Here is a 27170-nt window from a genome sequence, read left to right on the forward strand (position 1 = left end):
ATATAGTCATTTTTCTACAGCAACCTTTTCCTAAAGAATTTTGAATTGTTTTTAGTCCACTTAATTGAACTGAATTCATTTAAAATATAGCAACATATTCAGTATGTATGGAAATACATACTAGGTTGACCAGGCTATTGAAATTTCAACTATTGTACTTTTGCCAGTGCATTGACTCGTTCACCAGAAATACTTTATGGTCTCCAAAAGGCAAAAGTTAGTCATTCAAATTATTCTTCATTTTATCACAGCTGTTCTCAATGTAGAGGAAAGGAGGGCATCTATAAAAAAATCTTTTTCATTGTCATTATCTCATTGTGCTATGGTAAGAGAAGCTACCCAGCCCACAGAATCTTGCTGTAGGTTAGATAAAAGTCGTATTGTAGGTACTTTCGACATCAAGGCTTGGGTGTAGCAATACAAAAGCTACATCTTTAGCCTGTTTTCTGACTAAACCATGGACAGTGGAAGCAATTAAGTAGCTTTGATAGTGGCCATGAACAGAGTTGTGTTAGAGTAATTTCCAAGGCTCACAGTGAGGTTAGGTTAGTGAAGAACTTTGTGTTTTGCTTATCTGAGGTTGAATTTAAAAAAATAATCTTTTCTTATTCTCTTCCTGAGAGAGAATTCATTCATTCATTGAAATATTTATTTTCTTCTGTGTCTGGGTATTGTAGGTGCTTAGAATACAGGCAGTAAATAGGCCAAAATTCCTACTTGGCAACTTGGCAGCAAATGATAAATAAATGAGATAATTTCAGATAGTGAACAGCTTTTTAAGGACAAGATCATTGAGTTAGCACACTAGGCTACTCATAATCATTCCTCCTTTTACTAAACTTACTGCGGCAAGGGACAGTCATTGCCCTCTCTGTTCTTGCTTCTTGGATTAGACTGTCAGTTTATGTAAAGGAGGGAAGTAAATAAGAAGGAAATGATATTATAAATTTTTTACAGTTGGAAATTGTAAGATAAAAATTACCTGATGGCTTTAAGTAGTTACAGGCCAAATTCTTTATTTGTTCAAAATCCATGAATTCAGACATACAGATAATGAGGGTTTAATAAATGTCATGGGTATAGTATCCTCTGCCCCTTCCTCTCTCCTCCCTTCTTCCTTCCTTTCCTTCTCTCTTTCAAAGTGTCATCCTGAAATTATCTTCTAGGTAATTTTGGCCTTAAAAAGAAGAAAGTATTTGCATGATAAGGAAAACTACTGTATTTTATTTTAGATCAGGCGGGAAGGTGTTCGCCTTTTTTTATTATGGTTACAAGCTCTTCAGAATAACTGCAGCAGAGAGCAGCTTTGGATGTTTTCCTGCTTAATCCCTGGGTTTGCAGCACCACAGTCTGAACATGGACCTCGAACTCTAGATAATCTCATCAATCCTCCACTTAACCTTCAAGAAAGTAAGATTCATGACATCTTATACATTAGTACTTTAATGTATAGTTTAATTGATTTTTTAATATTTTAAAATTCATTATGTAGTTAGTGTTTTTGTTTTTAATGTCTATACATTTATTAAATGGGTAAGCTAAGGCCATATTTTAAAATATAGGTTTCATTATTCAGGTATGATGAGGCCAACAGATCAGGAGACGATTGCTATTAAAAAAGTATTTGTTCAGCGTTCACAAGAGGAGAGGGCCTGTCACACCAGAGAGGGTGGCCATAGTGGGAAGCACCAGAGTCAGTTAGGTGTGGCGAGGGAGGTGTGGAGTGAGGATCATGGGCAAGAGCCCTCATTGTGATTTCTGCAGGGAGGAAATTTGGGGGCAGGGTGAGCAGACCTAGAATTGGCTCCTTTGGAAAATTTCAGCAGGCTCTCTGGCATAAAGGTTGTCCCTAGTTGTATGGTACTTGGCCCTAGGGTGACTCAGTCAGGGGAATAGTGACCCTGGGTGTGAGCCCAGTAGAGGAGGCAGTAGAGGTGTGGACTCTGGGTCGGCTGGTTTGCATACTAAAGGCACACAGTCGGGCCTGTCTTTACTATCTCTAGGAGTTAGATAGTTCTGGAAGGGACGTTCTGTCCAGTGTCCTCAAGGCTCCTGATGTCAAAGCATCAAAAATACATAGTTAATATAGGCTGTTTACATTTATCTCTGTTTCTAATTCTCATGTATCAACTTGTATCCTTGAGTTAATTTGGATATGCGATAAAGCACAAGTGTGTTTTACTTTGTGCAAAGGGATTGTAAAAAAAAAAAATTCTGTTCATTTCTGTGAGCTTAATTACTTGGCTGATACTGAGAAATAGGTTTAGAGACCTGCCTGTGCCAAACCAGGAACTGATTTTGCTCCTTTAAAAACATTTAAGAGAATTCAGCTTGTGGGTTGATTTTTCTTGAATTTACATTTGTTATAATGAATGTTTTTGAATATCTGAAAACTAAAAATATGTAGAAGTTTCTTATTTTATGAGTGTACTTTTGTAATCAAGGAACTAGATGTTAACTTTTCTTTCTTTTGGAGAGGGAAATAGTATTTCATCCTTTGAATAAAGGAACTACCTTAAAAACTAAGCATGGTCGTTACCTAGAGTAATCAGATTTTCTTTTCATAGATGAATAAGCACATTTTTATTGTTTCTCATATATTATGGGATTTATGTAACAATTTTTTTTTAAGATTTTATTTATTTATTTATTTTTAGAGAGAGGGGAAGGGAGGGAGAGAAACATCGATGTGCAAGAGATACATCTATCAGTTGCCTCTCCCACACTTCCAACCGGAGACTTGGCCCACAACCCAGGCATGTGCCCTGACTGGGAATTGAACTAGTGAGCTTTTGGTTTTCAGGCCGGCACTCAATCCACTGAGCCACACCAGCCTGGGCTGTAATAGACACTCTTAATGTGAATTTTAAAATATCATGAGAAGTTCTTTCCCAAGTGAGATGTTATTTACTCTTAATTCCTGCATATCTGTCTGTCCAATCCTGTCCCATTCCCTCAATCAAGGGTTCATGAAACGGCTGAATATTAAAGTTTGTTATTGTTGTGATGGACTATCAGGATGACCTCAGGTTTGTTTCAAAGTTTAATCATTAGAATGTTTTCAAGCAGTGTAGCATATATTACATACATGCAATATTGTTTATATGTTTTGCAGTTAAATTTTATTTGGGTCACATTATTGCATTGTTAAATTTGTTTTGTAATTGTACTAAACTTTTCTTTTGTCCTTGGATAGCTCAAGTCACTATAGAAGAAATTACTCCTCTTGTCCCTCCACAATCAGGAGATAAAGGACAAGAAGATCTCACAAGCTATTTTCTTGAGGCACTTTTAAAATATATAGTAATTCAGGTACACGTTATCTTCTTTGATATCACCCTCTTTACTGTCTTGTGTGGGTAACCCCCCCTCACCCCCCCGCCTTTTACCATTACTCTGTCATAATAGATATTTGCTTGTTATCCTAAAGGAAGAGTGGAAAATTTTTACTTTAAAAAATGTTACTATGTCCTTTCTGAAATAAAAATTGTTGGAGACATTATGAACTTCTTAGAAAGGAGCTGAAAGAAGAAATTTTTTAAGTAGACTCATATATACCTTCTTATATGATTACCTTTTTTTTATAAGACTTTTGTACTTCATATAGATTTTTTAAATGGTTTTACTGGTTTACTGAGATATAGTTAACATACAATAAACTGCAATGTTTGATATAATCTGATTATTAAATGATCACCACAACTAAGATAATGAATCTATCACCATTAAAAGTTCTTGGATCCCTTTGTAATCCATTCTTTTCTTCCACCACATCCCCAAGTAATCATTGATCTGATTTTTGTCTCTAATTTGCATTTTCCATATTTTCATATAAATGGAATTACATGGTACATGGCTTTTTTTTCAACATCATTGTTTTGAAAATTATTCATATTGTTGTATGTATTATTAGTTTGCTCCTTTTTATTGCTGAGTAGCTTTCCATTTTAGTGATATAACACAATTTGTTTTCCAGTCATCTGTTGATGGTAATGTGAGTTGTTTCCCATTTTTGGCTATTACAAATAAAACTGCTGTGAGTATTGGTAAACAGGTCTTTATGTGGACATAAACTTTTCCTGGGGTGAATACCCAGTAGAAGAATACCTGGGTTGAAGAGTAGGTATATATTGACTTTTTGAGACACTACCCTGATGCTTTCCAAATGGTTTTACCATTTTACATTATACCAGCAATGTATGAGACTGAAAGCTGATTCACATTCTCACCAGTAGTTGGTAAGGTTAGTCTGTAATTTTAACCATTATAAAGTGAGCGTATAGTGGCATCTCATTGTGGCCCACTTTTTGCCTGTACCATCCTCCTACTTAACTTCTTTACCCTATTGGAATTCCCTCACCCTGTATTTTACTGCTTTGTTTCTTATTATTCTCACTCCTGCACCCCCACTTTATGGACACTGCCCTGACCTCTCTCAGACTCTGAGTCCACTCTAGGCTACTACTTCCTGTACCCCCATATGGATGCCCTACTTCCGGTGGTTAGTCTCAGCACTTGACTGCCACTGCTTTCACTACCACCCCGCCCCCCACATATTCTGCATAATTTTTAGGCTGAATTATTCTAGAAGAGGCAAAGGGGAAAGAACATTAGTAGCTTTGTCATTAGTAGAAATGAGTTTTGAATCAACTTTTGACAGTTTTTCAGAGCACATTTTAACTTCTAAGACTTCTGGAATATAACTTATATGATGTATGTGTGTGTCATCAGACCAGTTTTTAAGATTTGTTCTTTATATGGTTATGTAAATATATATACATACTTATATAGAGCCATATATCTTCACAGTGTAACAGTTCAGTGTATTGCTCAAGTAACCTTTTATAAGCTTATTATTGTTAATAATTGTTTCTTCTGGAATGATTCTAATTATATTATGTATTTTAGGTAAAAAGTTTAGAATGGAAGAGCAAAGAAAACCAAGAAAGGGGATTTTCATTTTTGTTTTCACATTTTAAGAAATACTACTTGCCTTATATTTTTCCAAACATGTGCAAGGAGAACAGTTTATATCATCCTGTACTTGGTAGGTTGTCTTTGGAATTTTCTAAAAAAATCACACATGAGAATAAAACATACCTCAGTGTAAAGATGACACTTGTTACCTGCAGAAAACTGATAACATTTAATATTTGTATTGATTGATTAGAAATGTTGGTTATACTGAAAGTGGAATTTTATTAATAGGACAATTTCACTGAGAGTGAAAAGATTTTTTTAAAAACTTGTTCTCTGGATCTCACCTATTGGATGAGACAGGTCTCACTGTATTATAAATTTCCCTTCCAAGGTTCCCCTAGGGGTTCAATTTAGTATGTCGTATTTAAATTCTGTATGAATAATTACATTGTTATATATTTTGATCATGTCTTATTCAGTATTTAGTGGTAGTGCCAAGATGTTTGTTGGAACCCTGAAGCTAGAGACTTGTGGATAACTCCTGCGGTAGAGGCAGACTTCTGCTATATATAGAAGGCATTGGGAGTGTGTATGTGCTAATGTCCTTTTTTGCAGAAAGATGTTTCTATTTTAAGCTCTGCCAAGTTTAGGCAACTAACAAGCATAGGCAAAACCATTAGGGCTAGTAGAAATGACCTAATTTAGTCAAAGTAGCAAGCCTTTGCCCCTGGGAACATTATTGGCTTTAAAAATCAAGGAAAAATTCTCATGTTTTGTATAACTTTAAAATATGTGTCTCAGTCTTAGGTTATTTGAAATGAGCTCTCATTAATTTTAAATGACTGAAGTTTCTCTGTATTCACATAGGATTGATTGAGCCTGTTAATGATATTTTTCAAAAAGATGTGTTTTTGTATATCAGCCATATATGTTTTACTCTTCTAGATTCTATGCTGTTATTTAGCAAATTATTTTAAAATGTCATTTTTGTACTAAATCTACTTCTAAAGCCAGGGTATCATCACAGGTTTTTAAAAACATGTATAAAAATGTAGGTTTATCTAAGTATAGTTCCTTATATATTTTTCCTTTTATTTTGCATAGATATTCCACAGATGAGACCAAAGCCGCATTATGTTATGATAAAGAAGGATGCTGAAACCAATGAAGCAATATACTGTACAAAGGAGCCTTTCATTAAGGCTCGTGTTATTGTCATTCGTTGGCTAGTTTCTTTCTGGCTTGAGCCAAAACCGCATACAGGACCTTATATTCCTGGGATGGAAGGTGAAGTCTTGCCAAAGAATATTCAGGTAATATGCACATAACTTGCTAAAGTTAGAAATGGTTTAAGAGATTTGTCCACTGCTTTGCCTAAGGTGTAGAGCACATTTAAATCAAATAATAGTAATATTTACCTTGTGTAAATGTATTTTATAAATCTAAATTTTAACAATAATTATAGAACTATTAGGATAGATAGTAAACAAAGGCAGGGAACGAGAGTGACATGTCTCACCAGTTAACTCAGCAGTCCTGAGACTGGTCTGATAGGACTGCCAGGTGTTTCAAAAATCACAAGAAAAACCTTGATAGCACAGAGTGGGGGAGCCCTTGAAATTCTGTATGTATCATTTCCACTATCTAGGAAAGAAAACCTTTGAAACTTCCAAGGCCTGGAAAAGTGAGGAGGAGGAGGGGGAACGTAGAAGCTGGCTACAAGCAGAAAACCCCTAAAATTCCAGTAGTCAGTGCACTCAGACTAGCTGGATGCCTGTTTGTAGCTTTGTGCCCAAGTGTATTTCATAAATAAACTTGCTGTCTTATTTCCTCTATACATGTTGCCTTTAACCTGTTCTCTCACAAGGAGATAAGAACCGAGCAAGGGGAGCCCCACAACTTGGGTCTCCCGGTAACAGAACCCATACTCTTCTTAACAAAAAGAATAAAACTTGGAAGGTATAGTAGATAATTGGCAGTTATATCTGATTCTCAGCCTTCATATTTATGTTAATTTAATAGTACTAAAAATATCCTGAGTTGCATGAATAAAAATACTCTGAATTTTACAAGTAAATTCTTTCAATTGGAAATTGTTTGCAATCGAATGGTTGTAGGACCTTCATAGTTCTTTTTAGATTTTTAGGCAGTCATAGAATGCTGATGTAAAGTCTTGTCACCAACTCATTCCCTTTTTTTCAGCAATGACCACAGAGTCCAGAAATGTTATAGAAAATTATACAGCTATACAATGGAGGGGCTAATATTTAAAATTCTGTTATTTTTAATTAAAGTTTTCTTCTTTTTTCACTTTAAATTTTTCTCTCAATATGCATTTTTCCTGAATTTGTACATATTACAGTATTATTTTTACTATTTTATTTTCCTTTTCCCAGATTTTCTCATGTAGTTTTAAAAATCTTATATGTGTATTTTTTTATGACTTCTTAAATCTTTTAAAAATTAAGTGGAATTATAATGTGTGTTTGTTCATTAGCATTTAGAAAATTTAACTTATATTTCCCTTAGCCTTCTATTTATATGTAGCTATGTGGTGTGTTTTCCCCAAAACTTTTTTTCAAGTTTTCTACAAAGAATTATTAAATGTAGAAACTCTCAAGCAGAATATTTTTCTGATCTCAGAATTTAATGGAATAAAATCATAAGTATTTTTTATTGGGAAGGCGTATTTGAGATCATTTACCTAAACCTTATTTTATATAGAGAACAAAACTGAGACCAATAATTGAGTAACTTACCAGAAAGTAATTTACCATACTTACAGAATAGTGCTTCTATCATACCAGGGTAGTAATTTCTTTTTCTTTTCTTTTTTAAGACTTTATTTATTTTTAGAGAGAGGGTAAGGGAGAGAGCAAGAAAGGGAGGGAAACATAAATGTGCGGTTGCCTCTTGCGCACCCCCAACTGGGTCCTGGCCTGCACCCCAGGCATGTGCCCTGACTGGGAATCAAACCTGTGACCTTTGATTTGCAGACTGGTGCTCAGCCCACTGAGCCACACCAGCCAGGGCCCATGGTAGTAATTTCTTTTTGACCATTGTAGGACTTTTACTTTTTCATCTTTATTCCTCATGAAAATTCTGTTAATTTACTAGAATATAAAGATTGCTAATAAAAATTTTGCCTTCATTTCTACTTCTGTCATAAATATTCTTCTATTTCTTTGTTTTTTTAAAGAAGTTTTTACTTGTGTAATTTTTGTCTAACTTAAAATAGAGATGATTTTAAACATTAAGGCTTTATTGAACAAATAGTTCAATATTGTTATTTATTTATTATTAAAGTTCTGAGCTAACTCCATCTTCATTATTATTTTTACCCAGCTTTAATCAATAACCTATTTGTATTGCAAATATGCTGAAAAGCAAATCTAATTATAGATGGGCAGGTGACTAGTGAGTATCACTTAGATGTTGAGTTATTTGCATTGCCATTTAATTATTTAGAATGGATTCTTTGGATTCTGCCAGTATTTGTTATTAAAAGACAAAATACCTAGATATGATTATGATATTCTCCCCATTTTGTTTTTATTTTAGCGAGCAGCAGCTAGTTTGGTATCCAGAGAAGAAAACAAAAATGACAGTGCTGATAAAACAGATAGAACTACAGAACCAGAACAGTCTCATTCGAATACAAGCACTCTGACAGAGCGAGAACCTAGCTCATCTAGTCTCTGTAGTATTGATGAAGAACATCTCACAGACATTGAAATAGTTCGCAGAGTGTTTTCTTCTAAAAGAAGTAATGTAAACTTTGTCACAGAGATATTTCGTCAGGTAAAATACGTCATTATTTTGGATTTATAATACAGATAGTCTTTTTTTATATTGAATATGCAGGGTTGGGTAAAAATAGGTTTACTGTTTATTTTGAGTTAATAAAGCTATTGTAATGATCATAATCTGCATGTCTTTTTCATACAACTGTACACCTACTTTTACCCACCCCTGTACTGACTTTTAACTATTTTAAGTTTATTCTTCTTGAAAATGTTTTTTAACATTCATATTTAGTTTTAAAAATTTGCTACATCTAATCCTTTACTATTTTCTATTATTTATATTTTTTAGTTGATGATGGTTTTAGTTTAATAACTACGTCTTATACTTGTTATCAGAATAATTTTCTTAGTTACTTTGTGGTTTGGAACTTTCTATTTAATTAATCATAATACAATTATTTCATCTTTCACTCTTCGATCAATAAAAGTGGTTTTTGAATATAAGAAGTGATGTTTTGATTGCCTTTATCCTCCCTTCAGAGGCTTAGTTTTGTCCTCTGAGGCATTCTGAAATTAAAGTTGCTTAAGGCAGATATTTGGGGAATAAAATGAAGGAGAGGGAAATGAAAAAAAATGAAAGCTATTTCACGTAAAAATAGCTAGCAAATCCTAAGTGCACATTCTCAATTGCATAACAATTTTGTGGAAAATAAACCTTATGAAAACTGATTATTTGCTTTTAATACCAAAAGTACTTAACTTTCTGTAGGTAAACATCATTGAGTTTTGTAGCTGAAGGGGATTACTTAAATCTCACAGTAAGTAAATGGTATGTCCTGGACTAAAACTCTCAGATCCTGGTTCACATGTCACTGCTCCTTATTCTATGCCGTACTGCCTTCACATGCTTGGGAGCTCCCTTGGCAAAGCAAATCTTGATTTCCTAAACGTTGATTAACATGTAAAACAAAGCATGAGATAGCATTAGCCTTGTCAACCTAAGAAACAAACTAACTGGTAACATTTTGTTCAGCTTTGGCAGTGGTTCTGGTTGCCAAGTTTAGGGATTGTGTTGACAGTATATATGACAGATGGGAAGGGGGAGATATTTGACAAATGATATTGAAATATTTTGCTTGTGGGAAAAATTAAAGCTTATAGAACTATTCAGGTTTTTTAGTTCTTGAGTCAGTTTGAATAAATTTATTTTTCTAGGAATTTGTTTATTGCATTTGTTTTTACATTAGACAAAGTTTATTTCATCCTCTTATAATTCTTTTAATCTCTGAAGCATTTATATTCACATTTTCCTTTCATTCCTATTAGTATTTATTTGTCCCTTGTTTGCTTTTTCCCCCAACGATTCTTGTGAGAGATTTGTCAGTTTTATTAGTCTTTTCAAATAAAGAACTTTTGACTTTTTTTATCTTCTGTTTTATGTTTGCTTTTCTCTTTTACTAATTTTTACTTCTTATTTTCTTCTTTCTACTTTTCTTGACTTTATTTGGTGGCGTTTTTTTCTAGATAATTGGTTTTAGCCTCACATTTTTCTCACATAAGCATATGAGGCTATTAATGTTCTAGCTACATTATACAGATTTTGTTGTGTAACATTTTTGTTATATTCACTTCTAAATATTTTCTAATTTACATGTTAATACCTTCTTCAACCCATGAGTTATTTAGCAATTTTTATCTTCCAAGTGTTTTAGATTTTTCTTTTTTTTTCTTTTCCTTACAAATTTCTCATATTTCTCTGGTCACAGAATTCGGCCTGTATGGTACTAATGATTTAAAATTTATTGAAACATATATCTAAAAATGTAGTCAGTTCTCATAAATGTCCTGTGTGATTGAAAGAATGTATTCTTTTCTCTTGAGGTCACTGATCATTAAAGTCTCTTAATCAAGCTTAATATTGTGTTGATCAACTTTCCTATATCCTTACTTAAGTTTTGGAGAGCGGTGCATTTAAAGTCTTATACTCTGATGATGATTTGTCTGCTTTTTTCTTTATTGTTCCATAGATTTTTATTTGTATGTTTTGAAGCTATATAGTTAAGTATATGTAAATTTATAATGTTATATCTTGGTGAATTAAACCTTTTATTTATGGCCTTTTTCATCTGCAGAAATTATTTTTGTTTAACATTGTTTGTCTACTATTAGTCCACTTACATTACCTTTTTTAAATTAGAATTAGCCACATGTATCTTTTTTAAAATCTTATATTCAACCCTTTTTATATAATTAGATTTATATGTCTCTTGTAAATATGGCTACATTTTTAAAAACCTTCATCTTTTAACTGAAATATTTATATTTATTTTAATTACTGATACGTTTAAATTTATTGGTGCTATCTTATTTTGTTCTTTCTCTTTTTTCCCTATATTTATTTTATCATTATTCTCTTATTTTTTACTTTCTTTTTAATTGATGGTTTGTCATTCTGTATTCTCCTCTTCCCTGTCATTTGATTTGAAAGTTATACTGTTTTTTAAGTTATTACTGTATGAATTTTAGCATACATACTTCACTTTTCAAAGCTTAAAGTTTTTTTATCCATTTTCTAATCAGTACAAGGATCTTAAAACCTATTATGCTAATTTCATCCTCCAACTTAAATATTTTATCATCAAGTAATTCAGGTCTATTTTTCATATGTGTTTTAACTCCAGTATTATATAATTGTCCTGTATGTTCGGTATTGAATTACATTTAGTTATATATTTATCACTTTCTTTGATTATGATTTCTTTCCTTTAACATCTTCCATTTAGAATCACTTTCCTCTCCTTAAAGTTCATTATTGAGAATTTACTTTAGTGGATGCCTATTGGTATTAAACACACATTTTTCATGTGGGTGAAATGTCTTCTTTTTTTAAAAAATTTATTTATTTTGGGGGGGTGGACCCCCACTCTGTAACAAATCCCTCCTTTCAGACTTAAGACCCTTTATCATCTTATAAAGGACAATAGGCGAAGGTCTCAAGCTCCTCTAGCTGCTTCAAGCTAGACATGGTCATCATCCTACCTACCCTTGGGTCCAGAAATCCCTAATAAGAGTGGGGGTATGAATGGGAGGGTAGCCTTCCCACATGGGGAAGGATCTTGCAGACTCCAGGTCAGTTGGCTGTCCCCAGCAACGGCGTGCTCAGTTTTAACAGGCTGGCATCCTTGTTGTGTTCTGGGGGCAACAGGTTTGGAAACAGGGCTAAAAGGCATGATTAAATCCATGACTACTAGATGACAAAAGGCATGGATTTGTTTTTCACTGTCCCACGTTAGAAAAAAAAAGGCTTCTTTGGAGGAAGGTGTGCAAGGCACGTCATACCTGTTCAAAACCCTTTTGCCCCCTATACTTAGTTCGGGCTGAGGGGAATATTTTAGGTTTTCTCCCCCCCCCCCCAGACCACTGGGCCCTTTCTGTCCAAGCCATTAGGGTAGAAAAGAGAGACCAATTTTAAGGTGAAGCCCACAGACCACCCCATACTTCACCAACCCAGCCACTTAGTACAGCCAAACCATTGAGTCTCAGGAGGCAATGATGCAGACATGATTAAGTGAGGCCTATACGTACAGACAATCACTTAGGAAATGAGATCATAGGCTTATACCCTCTGAAAACAGAAAACACATGTTAATTTATGTAACATAACCCACAAACCAATCTCTAGATCTTCGAGACTGTCTTATTGGAAAGACATCCAGTTGCAAGGCATTTTACACATTCTTGCCTGTAAATTAAGCATCTTTGATGATATCACAGACCTAGTTTAACTTTCAAATGAAAAGAAACTTTAAAGACAGTTAGCTGCACTAGTTTATAGTCTACCACTGAGCATTGTGATTTTCCTTGACTCACGATTTTTCTCCTTAAGATTACCCTCCTTGTCATTAAAGGGACTGCATAAGTCCATTTTAAATTTATCCTGTTCATTTGCATAAACACAACAAGAGCAGCAAATGATCACTTATGATCTTTAGTTCTGCTTTGCTGGAACTTACCCAAGGAACATTTAGGGTGACTTTTCAGTCTGCCCTTCAGGGCACAGAAGCTGAGCCACATACCTGGCATTCAGCCTTACCTGTAAACACCTGTCTTTTCCAAGTCCTTCTGGTTTTCCATTGTGCCTTAAGGTCCCTTCTAGCCATCTTTCAGGAAAACAACCTTCATTCCTTTCCTGGAAAGATTGCTGTTGACCGCACAACCAACCAAGGTACCAGGCTTTTTTTCTAGCGGGCTTTTTTATTACCTTCGAAAGTCAATCCCAGTTCCTCAAGGCTTTTTTGTAACAACCAGAGTCCAGGCATGCCTCCATTAGGCATAATATTCCAGTCATAGTCTTGGTCAACAAAACCTCTATTAACAACTGGTCATAGTAGTTTTATGCAAAGAACTTTTTGTCATTACTTACTTCTTCAGAATGCCAAATTCTGGAGGGATCAGGTAGGGAGAAAAATATACAGTGTGAAGGAAAATCGTTGTCCTTCTAATATTCACTAAAATTGCATTTCCATACTTCATATTTTCTTTGTTCAGTTTCCTACATGTGAGGGTTTTGGGGGAGGAGGGGTTTGCTGTCTCATTTATTTATTTATTTTGCTTTCATTCCCCACCCCCCCACCGGATATTAACTTTTTAACAGATGTATCATTTGCAGATATCATCTCCCATTCTGTAGGTTATCTTTTAATTTTGTTGATGATTTTTTTCACTGTGTAATACCATTTTAGTTTCATGTAGTCCCATTTTTTTCTTTTGTTGCCTTTGCCTGAAGAGACATATCCCAAAAAAAGTATTGCTAAAAACAGTGTCAAAAAGTTTAATGCCTATATTTTTTCCCAGGAGATTTATGGTTTCAGGTCTAACATTCAAGTCTTTAATTCATTTAGAGCTCATTTTTGTATATAGTCTAAGAAAGTGGTCCAATTTCAATTTTTTTCCATGTATCTTCGTAGCCAACACTACTTGTTTAAAGAGACTATCTTTACTATATCATATATTCTTGCCTCTTTTATTACAGATTAATTGGCCATATAATCAAGGATTTATTTCTGGGCTCTATTCTTTTTCATTGATTTATATATATGTTTTTATGCCAGTATTCTGTTTTGATTATTATAGCTTTGTAGCGTACTTTGATATCACGGAGTATGATATATCCCATTTTGTTATTTCTCGGGATTTCTTTGGCTGTTTAGGGTCTTTTGTGGTTTTATATAATTTGGGGGGATTAGTTCTAATTCTAACTAGAATGCCAGTAGTATGTTAATAGGGATTACATTGAATCTGTAAGTTACTTTAGGTGGTAAGGACATTTTATAAATATTCATGCTTACATGAGCAAGGTCTATCCCTTCAACTTTTTTATAACTTGTTCATTTTCTTTCTTCAGTGTCTTACAGTTTTCAGAGTATAGGTCTTTCACCTCTTTGGTTAAATTTTTTCATAGGTATTTTATACTTTTTGATGCGGTTGTGCATGGAATTATTTTATTAATTTCTTCTGATCATTCAGTATTGGTATATAGAAACAACAGATTTTTGTATATTCTGTATCTTGAATCTTTACTGTCATTTATTAGTTCAGTCAGTTTCTTGGTGGCTTATTTCATTTAGCATAATACTCTCCAGTTCCATCCATGCTGTTGCAAAGGATAGGAGTTCCTTCTTTCTTTCTGTTGCATAGTATTCCATAGTGTAAACTTACCACAGTTTTTTGATCCAGTCAGCCTCGGTTTTAAAGTATATTTTGTCTGATATAAATATTGCTATCCCAGCTTCCCCTCTCCCCACTTTTTATTTGCATGAAATAATCATTTTTCCATCTCTTTACTTTTGGTCTGAGTGTATCTTTCATTCTGAAGTGAGTCTTTTGGAGACAGCATATATATGGATCTTGTTTTCTTATTCATTCAGCTACTCTATGTCTTTTCATTGGAGCATTTAAGCTATTTACATTTAAAGTGATTATTGGTAGATACATATGTAGTGCCATTTATTTTTCAACTATCTTCTTCTGGTTTTTTTTCTTTTTCTTCCTCTTCTTCTTCTCCCTCTCCTCCTCCCCCTCCCCTCCCTCTGCTCCTCCTTCTTCCTAGCAATCTCTTTACCTTTTGTTGCAACGTTGACTGGTTTAGTCCTAACAAACTCCTTTTGTTTTCTCTTGTCTGGGAAACTCTTTATTTCTTCTTCAATTTTAAATGATAGCCTTGCTGTGTATGGTAGCCTTGGTTTTAGGTCCTTGCTTTTCATTACCTTGAATATTTCATACCACTCCCTTCTGGCCTGTAATTTTCTGTTGAGAAATCAGATGACAATCTAATGGGAGCTCTCTTGTAGATAACTAACTGCTTTTACAATTATCTCCTTGTCATTAAGCTTTTGCCATTTTAATTATGATATTTCTTTTTTCAATGAACATATCGCATTTTATTAGTTTTCTGTGCAGAAAATATGTATAATTTGACATCTTACAATTGTATAAATATTTCAATGTTTTAATGGATACAATTATGAAATTTGAAAATACATCCCCCAACAAAAGCAAAAATAAAACCAAAATCCAAAACTCAGCATATTAAATTTGGAGATTAAAATTTTGTAATTTTAATTATAAATCCTGTTGAAATGAAAGTTACAAGACTGTTGACATGCTTAGAATTAGACCGCTTTCAAAATTTTCAAAGTAACATTTTAAAAAATATTACTTCTTTAAACTCGTCACATGAAAGACTAGTGTGATCATTTGATCTTTCATTAGAATAAAAACACAAATTCATTCTCCAAATTCTGGAAAAAAATTCTTGGTTATTACTGCCAAAGTTGCACAATTAGTTTACAATTAAAGAAATTTTAAGTATTTGTCTAACCTTTATTTGCTTAGTGTTTAAACACTATGCATATTCCAAAAATAATCATTTTCTACAAACACTATGACTGCGCTACAATAAAATTACATACAAAAATAAATGTACTTTTTCCAATTCTCTACAAGCATTGCATCTGAGTCACTACTTCTTCAGCACTGTATGCACTAACAATTCCGTTTAGCCAAACAAGAATCAAACACCACATCTGGATGGCTGAGTGTCTCATATTTTGATGGAGGACTACACTTCTTCCAATGGGAAAGCTGCCACAGTTGAATGCTTATTATGAAAGTTGGAAAGTGTCACTACACATTATTGCAAACTGTCTTTCATTCAGGCAATTTTTCTTCCAGTCCACCATAAACACACTTCCTCCCTGTCTCTGTCTCTTGTTCTACACATACATACATACATAACTTAAATACAAATATCTATGAAGTAATGTGAGTTTTGATGAAAATACATAATGTAAAGTATCTTTGACAAGAGCCATAAAAAGATACATTTATTTTTTTCCATTTAGAAAAAAAATAGCTACGATACAGTGCTTAATTATGATATTTCTTGATGGGAGCCTCACTGGCTACATCTTGTTTAGGGCTTTCTTGTGCTTCCTGGAATTGTGCATCTTTTTTTCCTCACCTGGTTAGGGAAGTTTTTCGTCATTATTTCTTCAAATAGGTTCCCGTATCCTAGCTCACTCTCTATTCCTTTTGGTATTCCCATGATGCAGATGTTGTTATGTGTCAGGTTGTCCCAAAGGTTTTTTTAAATCTCTTCATTTTTCAAAATTCTTTTTTTCTTTCTGCTGCTCTGCCTGCATGGGTTTTGTTTGTTTTACTTTGTATTCCAAATTGCTGAATCGATCCTTTGCCTCCTCTTACCTACTGTTTATTTCTTCCAGTGTATTATTTATTTCAGATATTGCATTCTTTATATCTGACTGGTACTTTTTTGTGGTTTCTATGTATTTTTTGCATGCATTTGAGTATCCTTATAATCACTATTCTAATTCTATATCTGATAAATTGCTTCCCTCCATTTAGTTCTGGAGAAGTCTCTATCTTGTTGTTTCACCTGGGGTTTGTTTCTTTGTCCTCCCATTTTGGCTGCCTCTTTGTCTTTGATTCTGTGTATTAGGTAGGTCTGCAATGATTCTTATATAGACCTATGTCAAACGCTGCCTGTGACTGGCCCTGGGCAACCTGTTTGGAGCTGTCTGCTATCTACAGCTTGTAGCTCCCTCTGTTGGGCCTGGGTGTGTGCAGAAACAACCAGGCTGCACACCGAGGCTGGCTTTTACCAACACTAGGCCTGCGGGAGGGTCAGCTAATGTTTCAAATCTCCCAGAAATTCACCCTTGCCTGCTCGAAGACAGTTAGGATTAATCACCGAAACGGTCTCCAGCTGTATTCCTAAACAACTTGAGCTCCACAGAGTGGAGCCAGAGAAATTCCTGCGGGTGGTGTTAATTGCTACCCCTAACATCCGGCTGATGCCAAATGGAAGGAAGTGCTCTGACTGAGAAATTTGTCTTCTGCAGTATGGGGAATGACTCAACACAGGAATCCTGGTGGCTAACACTTCAGCTTTTTCCCCAGGGAGTCACAGCCCCACACTCTCCTCACATGGCTTTTGTCCACTTTGCCCTTCCCCTGCTGGAGCCCATGGTTAGTGGCTGCAAACAAAATTTTGTGCGTTAGCCTTTTAAGATTCTTTTGCATCTCTGCCTGTCTCTCTCTGGTGGGTAGGAACCCCAATTGCTTTTCACAGCTGAATATTATTTGGTTTCTTTCCCTGCCTGGTTCTCTAGGCTGGGGAACCCAGCTTGGGGTTTAGAGCCCACACTTCTAAGGGTGAACCTCCGGTGCTGAAATATCCCTCTAGAACTTCAGCTGCCATCTTTGGGAGCCCAGCTAGCCCTTGTGTGCCTTCGCCTTTCCTAGAAGTCTCATTGTGGTGATGTGTTCTTTCATAAGTCCTTGGTTATAAGGCTTCTCTCCAGCTAGTGTTTAGTTGGTTATTCAGGATTATTTTTCTATAATTTACTTGTAATTCCAGTTTGGTCCTAAAGGAGGTTAATGGAGCTTCCACTCACTCTGTCACCATATTGGTTCCTCCCCAAAGTTATTTTATAAAATAAGGAATATTTTCATTTTGGGACAGGTAACATAATTGAAACAAATATTTGCTCTTTGCACTTGAAATCAGTGTCTATCTACCAAAGCATTTCTGTCTCAATATATTTACCAATCATTTAGATACAAAAGACTTTTTGTGACAATGAGTTGATTGACTTCAACTCTTTAAAACTTATCTCATTTTATAACAAGATAAAATATGTGTATTAGTGGTTTTGGCAAAGTAAAAGGTATTCTAAGAAGTATTACTATATCTGTTCTACCTTTTTTTCATTAGGCATTTTTATTACCAATCTGTGAAGCAGCAGCTATGAGAAAAGTGGTAAAAGTGTATCAAGAGTGGATTCAGCAAGAGGAAAAGCCTTTGTTCATGCAAGAGCCTGAAGAAATTGTGATTTCTTCTTCAGACTTACCTTGCATTGACAATGTCACAGACCATGATATTCCAATGGAAGAAGGAGAAAAGAGAGAAGAGGTAAAATGATAAGGCTTACATATTTTATTATATGTTTAATAGATTAGACTTTCACAAAGGTATAATTCTAACACATATATGCTTACTAAATGGGAAGATAACAATGCCATTATTATATTTTATAATTTTGATAATATAACAGTTACCTCAGTACCCTATCCCAAAGCTCTTTGGTGTCACAACTTTAAAATTTTAATATTGAGTTTATATAATTATTTTTTATGTCATTTTCTAGATCAAAATTAGATGCTATTATAAAAAGTATAATGTTTCAAATAGGGGTTGTAGATCAAAATGGTTGTTGTAGTACATATATATTTCTTAGAGTGATTACCAAACTACAGTTTCTTCTTGCCTGGCTTATTCTAGGATTGGGAACCCAGCACAAATCAGAATATTCAGAATTCTTTCTTGAAAATTTTTGCATTGATACCAATTGCATAATAAAAAATATCCTGATATGCTAAGTCAGTTGGCCTGTGATAGAATAACTGCAGTTTACTCACAGTGGGGAAAAGATGAAACAAAAGAGGGTAAAAGTGGAATTTAGTTTCTTGCTTCCTTTTATTTATTGAGTCTAAATAATTTTTGTCTGTTGGTTGTTTAACTGTTGTCATAGGACAGGTTCTCATCAAAACTGGAAGTCTGATATTGACTTGTATCTTATTAAATCCAGATAGGAGCAATTTGATAATGTTTATTCATCTTGGTGGTTCATTTAATATTATCAATGGGATTTATCAGGATATTAACCTGTGAAGGAATAGGCCACATTCTACAGGGATTCAATGAATCAATATTTATATGTGTACATGTGTGATATATATATTTGTAGAGCATCCTCCTCTATGTCTAAGAAGGGGAAAATTTGGCTAAGAAATATAATTGAAGTAAATAAAATTAGCCTTGTAAATTATGAAATAAGATTTGCAGTTCTATTTGTTACACATGAATAAAAATATCCAATTTTTGCATCAAGATAGAAGATAAACTTATCGTTCCAAATAAATTATTTCCCCCCAGTTTGGTCATTAATTTATAGCTTAGTACTATGCTTCCCTGTGTCATTTCCTATCCTTAAATAGAAATAATAGATAATATAAGCTATTGACATACATCATTAAAAAATAGTTGAAAGAGGGAGACAGGCAGGAGGAAGGAGCAAAGCAACAAATGCAGGGTGATGTAGATGCGTTGTATAGGTGTATTCTGCTCCTTACTCAGATACTGCAACCAGTGTTGCTGTTAGAGATGTGGTTTTTTAAAATTCCAGAAGCTCTTGCTAATGGCATGAACCTAAAATAGAAGTTAGAAGCATTCATTGATTGATGTTTCTGATAATTCAGTATATTTTTAAAAATTATCTTAAATTAGACATTAATTTTAAGATGGAGTTGACTTACAGATTCAGATAACTTCTATAAATGCTTTTTTTTTTCCTTTCAAATAACACATGTGAGATACTTGTAAGACATGCTGAATACAGCTGGATACAGGAGAATTTGTGTGTGTGGAGACTCTCATGTGCCTTGTAGTATGTTTAACGTTCTCTGGCTCAATCCATTAAAAGTGTCAGTGGTATTATCAATTCTTATGGCAACCAAACACTCCCACAAATTTCAGTGTTCTGTAAAACATGATAAAGCCCATATTGAGAATCAGTGTTGGAGATCTAAGCATGAAAAGACATCATTTCTGCCTTCACATAACTTATGATTTAGCAAGAAAACAGATATGCAAAATGAGTAGTATAAAACATATTGCTGTGACTAGAGTGTGAAAGAGGGAAATACCTGATGGCTTAGGGAAGGCTTCATGGAGTGTGTAGTAAAATGTGAAGAGTAGGTAACAAATAGGAAAGGAACCACACAGTGTGAATAGAATCCACCAAGATGTGAGAGACCTTGAAAATATTTTCATCTGGCTGTATAGCTAAGAGCAGGTGGGAGGGAATGATAGGATATATGAGCTAAGCAAGAGCTAGACCGTTCAGTGATTTGTATGCCACTGTAATGGACTTGGATTACATTCTAGATACTGGAAAACCTTTGAAGGACAATGAGTTGAATAATGGCATGGATAGTTACATATTCCAGGAGGATTGTACCAAGTCCAGGGTGGAAGACAGATTGGAGGCCGTCTTGAGGCAAGGAAACTAGTTAGGAAGTTTTAGCAAAGTTCAGAAGGGAAATGATAAGTACCTGACACATGCATGAATAGGACAGGGTAGTTGCAATGGGGATGTAAGGGAGAAGACTGATATATGAGCTTCTTTGGTGGTAAAATCAGTATGCCTCGATGAGAGAATTAAATTAAATTAGCTGAGAGAAATGGGGAGGTGTCCCAGGTTGGCAACCACAGTAGACCTGAATAGGAATTTAAAAAGTGCAAGTTTGTTCGTAGTGACCAACCTGGCTAGAAAGGTTGGTAGGAAGTGAAGGGGGAAGGGAGAAATGGGTAATAAACTTAGTTTTAAACATCTTGAGCTTGAGGTGCTTGTGGGGCATTCAGGGAGAACTATTCAGGAGATTACCTGACTTGGAGTATGGAGCTTAAGAGAATGGTATATACTAGGCCATGGTATTGATATTTCTGATAACTCAATGTATTTTTTTAAAATCATTTAAAATTAGGCATTAATTTTAAAATGGAGTTAACCTATAAGTTATGGTTTGGGCCACTCAGAGCTGACTTGAGTTTACTGCTGTTCCTGGTAATGGCAGAGCATGTAGTTTGTATTAGACTAAACCTCCTGTATATTACAGTTATAAGCTCTAGACAAAAATATTAAGTAAAAACTATTTGAAGATATTGGTGAATGACTAAAAGCAGTGAAAAATTAGAGAGTAACTTTAAAAAAAGGGAACAACATTGCTGAGTGAAATTTCTGTGTGGCTTTTTTACCTGAGGGAAATCCCTTGTCTGCAAGACTATTGACATCTAAAATTCAAGCAGAAAGCTGCTGTTGTAGTGGTTTTAAGTATCAGTATTCTATCTTAGGGTAACAGGAATTATAGTAATCTTAAGTAGGGTAAATACAAGCTATTTTCTCTTTCTGTTTTATTTATGTTATTTAGATTCTGGTATTTATAATACATCTGTTTTGAGAAGATGCTTAACAGTGGGGTCCATTAATTTCCAGTTTACTTCAACTTACAGACTTGTCATAGCATTCTTAATTAATGAAATATTCAAAACTTGGTGTTTTGCTTCAGGAAAATGGGACCAATATTGCTGATCATGTTCTAAATTCCACTTGGGCAAAAAATGGCACCTACCAAGATGGTCTTCATAATGCCTCTGAAGAAGCCACAGAACAAAATATACGAGCTGGTACCCAGGCAGTTTTGCAGGTGGATCACTCTTTGATTATTTAAAAAATAAATAAAATTATCAATAAATACACCTCACTATATCGCGGGATTTTTAAAAATATATTTAATTATTTATCGTGGATTTTTCGCTGTATCGCGGAATTTTTTGGTACAATATATGTACGTAGGTTTAAGAATGTAGAACAAATGTAAGCTTCCTACTTTGCGAGGGGGGCGGTCTAGAACGTAATACCGAGGATAAGTGAGGGAATACTGTATTTCAAATATAGTTTAGTATTTCAGTGTAGAGTATAATTTTTAATTAATAAATTTGCCACCCACATTTATGAGTTCTCATTATGTCATATTATCTTTTTATTTTCCTTAACTTTCACTCTGTAATAAGTATATCAGTAAACATTACTTTTTTTTTAAGATATTTTTTAAATTTATATAAATTGTGTCATGGTGCACTATCATCTGCAGCTTCCCTTTTGCATTAACCATTGTTCTTGAGATTTGCCATTCATTCATTTTAACTACTTTCTGGTATTGCAATATAATAGTTCACATTTTATTTATTTTTCTGTTGGTGGCTTTTTAACTTGTTTTCAACTTCTCCAGATAAGTGCCGCATTGAACATTTTTATATATGTATTTTTTTGTACATGTGGGAGAACTTCCCTAAGATGTAAACCTAGTAAGTGGAATTAGTGGGTTGGAGGATTTGTACATCATTAGCTTTACTATTATTGCCAGATTATTCTCCAACATGGTATAATAATTGACATTCCCTTCAGTACCATTTGTGATTTCTCATTTCTTATATCTTCACCATTACTTATATAGTCAGATTTTAAATTTTGCTGCTCCTGTATATGTGAATTGTTACCTCTTTTTTAAAAAAAGTTTGTTTCCCTGTTTTAGTTTGCCTTTTCTTCATCAACCTGAATTGAGCATCTTTTTTAATCTATGAATTTCTCATTCATATTTTTATATTATGTTGTTTTTTCTTATTGATTTGTAGGAGATAATTCATTTATTTGTTTTATTTTTTAAAAATATGCTTTATTGATTATGGTGTTACAGTTGTCCCAATTTCTTTTCCCTTTGTTTCCCTCCACCCATGGACTCTCTCCCTCCAGTTGTCCCCCCCTCTTAGTTGATGCCCATTGGTTGTGCATATAGTTCTTCTCAACATCTTCCTGTCTACTCCACGCCCTCCTATCCTTAATTCCTGTACCATCTCCCTCCTTTCCCCCTCCCAGCTGACCTCCCCCCATAATATTCCCCATACCTATAATTTTTTTCCCACTCTCGTTGCCTACTTAGTTTGCCTTTGTTTCGGTTCCTTAGCTTCCGTTGGTGGTGGTTGCGATACAGTTTTCATTTTAATGTTCATAGTTTTGATCCTCTTTTCTCCTAAACAAGTCCCTTTAACATTTCATATAACAGTGGTTTGGATGTGATGAACTCCTTCAGTTTTACTTTGTCCTGGAAGCACTTTCTCTGCCCTTCTATTCTGAATGACAGCTTCGCTGGATAGAGTAATCGTGGTTGTAGGTTTTTGCTTTTCATTCCTTTGAATATTTCTTGCCAGTCCCTTCTTGCCTGCAGAGTCTCTTTTGAGAAATCAGCTGACAGTCTTATTGGGACCCCTTTGTACATGATTCTCTTCTTCTATCTTGCTGCTTTGAAGATTCTCTCTTTATCCTTAATTTTTGACATTTTGATTATAATGTGTCTTGGTGTGGTTCTCCCTGGGTCCAGTTTTTTTGGAACTCTCTGTGCTTCCTGGATCTGTAAGTCTGTTTCCTTCCCCAAGTTAGGGAAATTCTGCTTCATTATTTTTTCACATAATTTTTCAATTTCTAGTTCCTCTTCACCTTCTGACAACCCTATGATTCCATTGTTGGCCTGCTTATTGCTATCCCATAGGTTTCTGAGCTTCTCATTTTCCTCACTTTTCGTTTCCTCTTTCTGCACTGGTTGACTCTTTGTTCCTTCCCTATGTTCTGATTTGTTGATCCCTGGTTTTCTTTTCCTCACCTCTTGTTTTGTATGTGTTTTCGTTCATTTCAGCAGGACTAGCCTTCGTTCCTTCCCCGTCTTGATTAAGATCTGCTGTTATGTCTGTAAGCATTTTTATTACCAAAGCTCTGAACTGTGCCTCAGAAAGATTTCCTATCTGCTGCTTCCTTAGATTAGATATTTGCTGGCTGGTCAGCTGCATCACCAGGATCTCTATCATGATCTGTGCCACCTTGACAGTTTTATGTTTACCTTTGCTTCCTGGGCAGGGCTGTCACACCTCTTATAGAGGGCGGAGCCCCGTGCACTCCTCACACCTGAGTGGACCCTTCTCACCACACTGGCATTTTGCATGGGGGTGGGGGTCCAAGATGGAGACCTGCAGTTCACTCTCCACTGAGAACCTGGGAGCCTTCTCCTCCATCCTCACCCACTCCAGGCCTCACAGTCCGAGGCAATGGGGGTCTGCCTTTCCCGGTGTTGGAATCGCCAGCTGACAAGTCTGGTCTGCAGCCAGGGGTGCTCCCCAGGCACTTCTCGCCTCCCCTTAAATAACAGTGCCTGTGCTTACTGCCGTCTTGCCGTCGCTGCTGCCACCAGTACAGCTTGACCTCTCCGCCCTGGCTTCGCCCCTCCTTCCTGTCCGGATGAGCACCACTTCTTTATAACTTCATATGTTGGACTTCCATTTATTTTCAGGAACTTCTGATTATTTCTGATTTTGTGATAGTTGTATTTCTTCTTAGTTGTGGAGGGAGACAGAGTGTGTCAGTCTAGGCCTCCATCCTGGCCAGAAGTCTCCTGTGTGTGTTTCTCATGCATTTTTTAAATCAGTCTATTCTTTTCAAGACTACATGTGACTTCCACACTGTTAAATCAAGTGGACATTTTACAATCCTAATTTTACCAGACTTGTCAGGAACGTTTTTCACACTAGACGATTCCTCTCCCTAATGAAGGACTTCTTCATTTGGCCCTCAGAAAACCATACCTTCCTGTTTTCCTCTGAACTCACTGGGTTCTTCTAAGATGGTTTTTTTACTAATTTTTTTCGTATCTCCCTGACCTTTTCCTGTTGAAGTGACCAGGACTCAGTTTTTTTAATCTCTTTACTTATATTATACTTATTCTTGTCCAGTCCCATAGCTTTAAATACTTTCTATAGACTGCAACTTCTGTATTTCTAGTGTGAGATCTTTCATCTGAACTCTTAAGAGTTCTGAACTCAAATATTCAAATGCCAAGTTGGCATCTTCACTTGAATATCTAAAGGACATTGCAAACTGGACATGTCTAAAACTTGGCTTCTCGCCGTATTCAACAAATGTGCTTTTTCCTCATTTCATTTAATGTCAGCTCTGTTTTCTAGTTACTTGGACCATCTTGTTTCCTATGTTTCTTTTATATCTTACATCTAATTTGACAACAAATCCTGTCGATCTTCAGAATGTATACAGAATTTGACTACCTTTCAGTACTCACACTACCTCTTATGCCCAAGCCTCCATAATCTTTCATCTGGATTATTACAATGAACTCCTCATTACTATTTTTGCTTCTACTCTTTTCTACCCATCATCCTGGTAATATTCTCAAAATAGTGGCCAGAACGATCTGTAAAATAAAGGTCAGATCATGTCATTTTTCTGCTTAAAACCTTCCAGTGAGTTTATCAGTAAGCATAAAAGCAAAATTCTTTCTAATGGTCCGTAAAGATTTATTTACATCATATCTCCATAGACCGACTCATGCTGGACCACAAAGAGTACCTTTAGAAACTAAGTTATTGAATATCTCTTGATTCTGATGAAAATTTAGGCTTGTATGTATTTTTTGCATTTTATTTTTCCCTCTTAGTTCATTATAAACCATACTTTACCATAGTATTTTTCTGCAAAATTTTGGGGCAAGAAATGTGTTCATTTACCACTGGTAGTGTGAGAATCTCTCCTTCACCTGCTGTCTCTGTATCTTAGTATTATTTCTACTGCTTTTTCTCCTGCCTTAACTCATTCTATGCTCCTTCCTGTTTCTCATATATGCTAAGCAGGCTATCTCCTCAGTTACCTTATTTTTTTAATTATATTTTATTGATTATGCTTTTACAGTTGTCCTAGTTTTTCCCCCTTTGTCTCTCTCCACCCAGCACCCACCACTCCCTCAGGCAGTCCCACACTATTGTTCATGCCATGGATCACGTGTATTAATTCTTTGGCTTCTGTATTTTCTGTACTGTTCTTCACATCCCCATGGCTATTCTGTAACTGCCTATTTGTACTACTAATCCTCTCACCTCTTCACCCATTCCCACAAACCCCTTCCCATCTGGGAACACTTTGTGTATCCATGATTCTGTCTTTGGTTTTCTTCTTTGCTTAGTTTGTTTTCTTAGATTCAATTGTTGATAGATACGTATTTTTGTCATTTTATTGTTAATAGTTTTGAACTTCTTTTTCTTAAATAAGACCCTTTAACATTTCATATAATAATGGTTTGGTGATGATGAACTTTAGTTTTTTTCTTGTCTGGGAAACTCTTTATCTGGCCTTCAATTCTAAATCATATCTTTGCTGGGTAGAGCAGTCTTGGCTGTAGGTCCCTGCTTTTCATGACTTTGAATGTTTCTTGCCATTCTCTTCTAGCTGCAAAGTTTCTTTTGAGAAATCAGCTGACAGTCTTATGGGAATTCCCCTTTAGGTAACTAACTGCTTTTCTCTTGCTGCTTTTAAGATTCTCTCTTTTTCTTTTAACCTTTGGTATTTTAATTATTATATGTCTTGGTGTGGATTTGGTTTGTGTCCCTCTTGTTTGGGACTCTGTGCTTTCTGGACCTGCATGTTGTGTCCTTCACCAAATTAGGGAAGCTTTCTTTCATTATTTTTTCAAATAGATTTCCAAATTCTTGCACTTTCTCTTCTCCTTCTGGCACCTCTGTTATGCAAATGTTGGAACATTTAAAGTTGTCCCAGGGGTTGCTTATACTATCTTCTTTTTTTTAATTATTATTATTTTTCTTATTGTCCCGATTGGTTGTTTTTTGCTTCCTTATGTTCCAAATCATTGATTTTATTCTTGGCTTCATCCACTCTACTATTTTTTTTTTTTCCCCTGTAAATTGTTCTTTATTTCAATTAGTATATCGTTAGTTTCTAACTGGATATTTTTTATACTGTTGAGGTCCTCATTAAATCACTTGAGCATCCTTTTAACCAGTGTTTTGAACTCTGCATGTGATAGATTGCTTATCTCCATTTTGTCTAATTCTTCTTTGGGGAGTTTTGATCTGTTCTTTCATTTGGGTCATTTTTCTTTTTCTCCTCATTTTGGCAGCTTCCTTGTATTTGTTTCTATGTATTAGGTAGAGCTTCTATGACTCCCTGTCCTGGTAGTGTGGCCTAATATAGTAGGTGTCCTGTTGGGTTCAGTGGCACAGCCTCCCCTGTCACTCAAGCTGGGTACTCGAGGTTCACCCTTTGTTTGAGCTGAGTACACCCTCCTCATGTTGGTTGCTGTTGGCCAGTCAATGGGAGAGATTTACCCAGGCCAGTTAGCTGTAAGGACTGGCTGTGGCCACTGACCACCAACTCTTGCTCTCCATGGAGGATCAGCTGTACAGAGCAGGGTGGTGGTGCTCCGATGTGGTCTGTAGCTGTCCACTGATCA

General features: G+C 35.2%; 1 protein-coding gene across 4 annotated transcripts in view; it reads left to right on the plus strand.

Moving 5' to 3' along the window:
• RALGAPA1 (Ral GTPase activating protein catalytic subunit alpha 1) overlaps nt 1-27170 on the plus strand; it is a 234646-nt gene that overhangs the window by 50984 nt on the left and 156492 nt on the right. For all 4 annotated transcript variants that reach the window (XM_090270127.1, XM_090270129.1, XM_090270130.1 and 1 more), the window contains exons 6-12: nt 1233-1410; nt 3197-3312; nt 4909-5047; nt 6025-6233; nt 8482-8721; nt 17965-18162; nt 21378-21515. In XM_090270127.1, the coding sequence (XP_090126253.1) occupies nt 1233-1410; nt 3197-3312; nt 4909-5047; nt 6025-6233; nt 8482-8721; nt 17965-18162; nt 21378-21515 (1218 nt within the window). The remainder of the gene's footprint in view (nt 1-1232; nt 1411-3196; nt 3313-4908; nt 5048-6024; nt 6234-8481; nt 8722-17964; nt 18163-21377; nt 21516-27170) is intronic.

Source organism: Furipterus horrens, unplaced genomic scaffold (assembly GCF_987537825.1).
Source record: "Furipterus horrens unplaced genomic scaffold, mFurHor1.1.pri manual_scaffold_3, whole genome shotgun sequence".
Classification (NCBI taxonomy): domain Eukaryota; kingdom Metazoa; phylum Chordata; class Mammalia; order Chiroptera; family Furipteridae; genus Furipterus; species Furipterus horrens.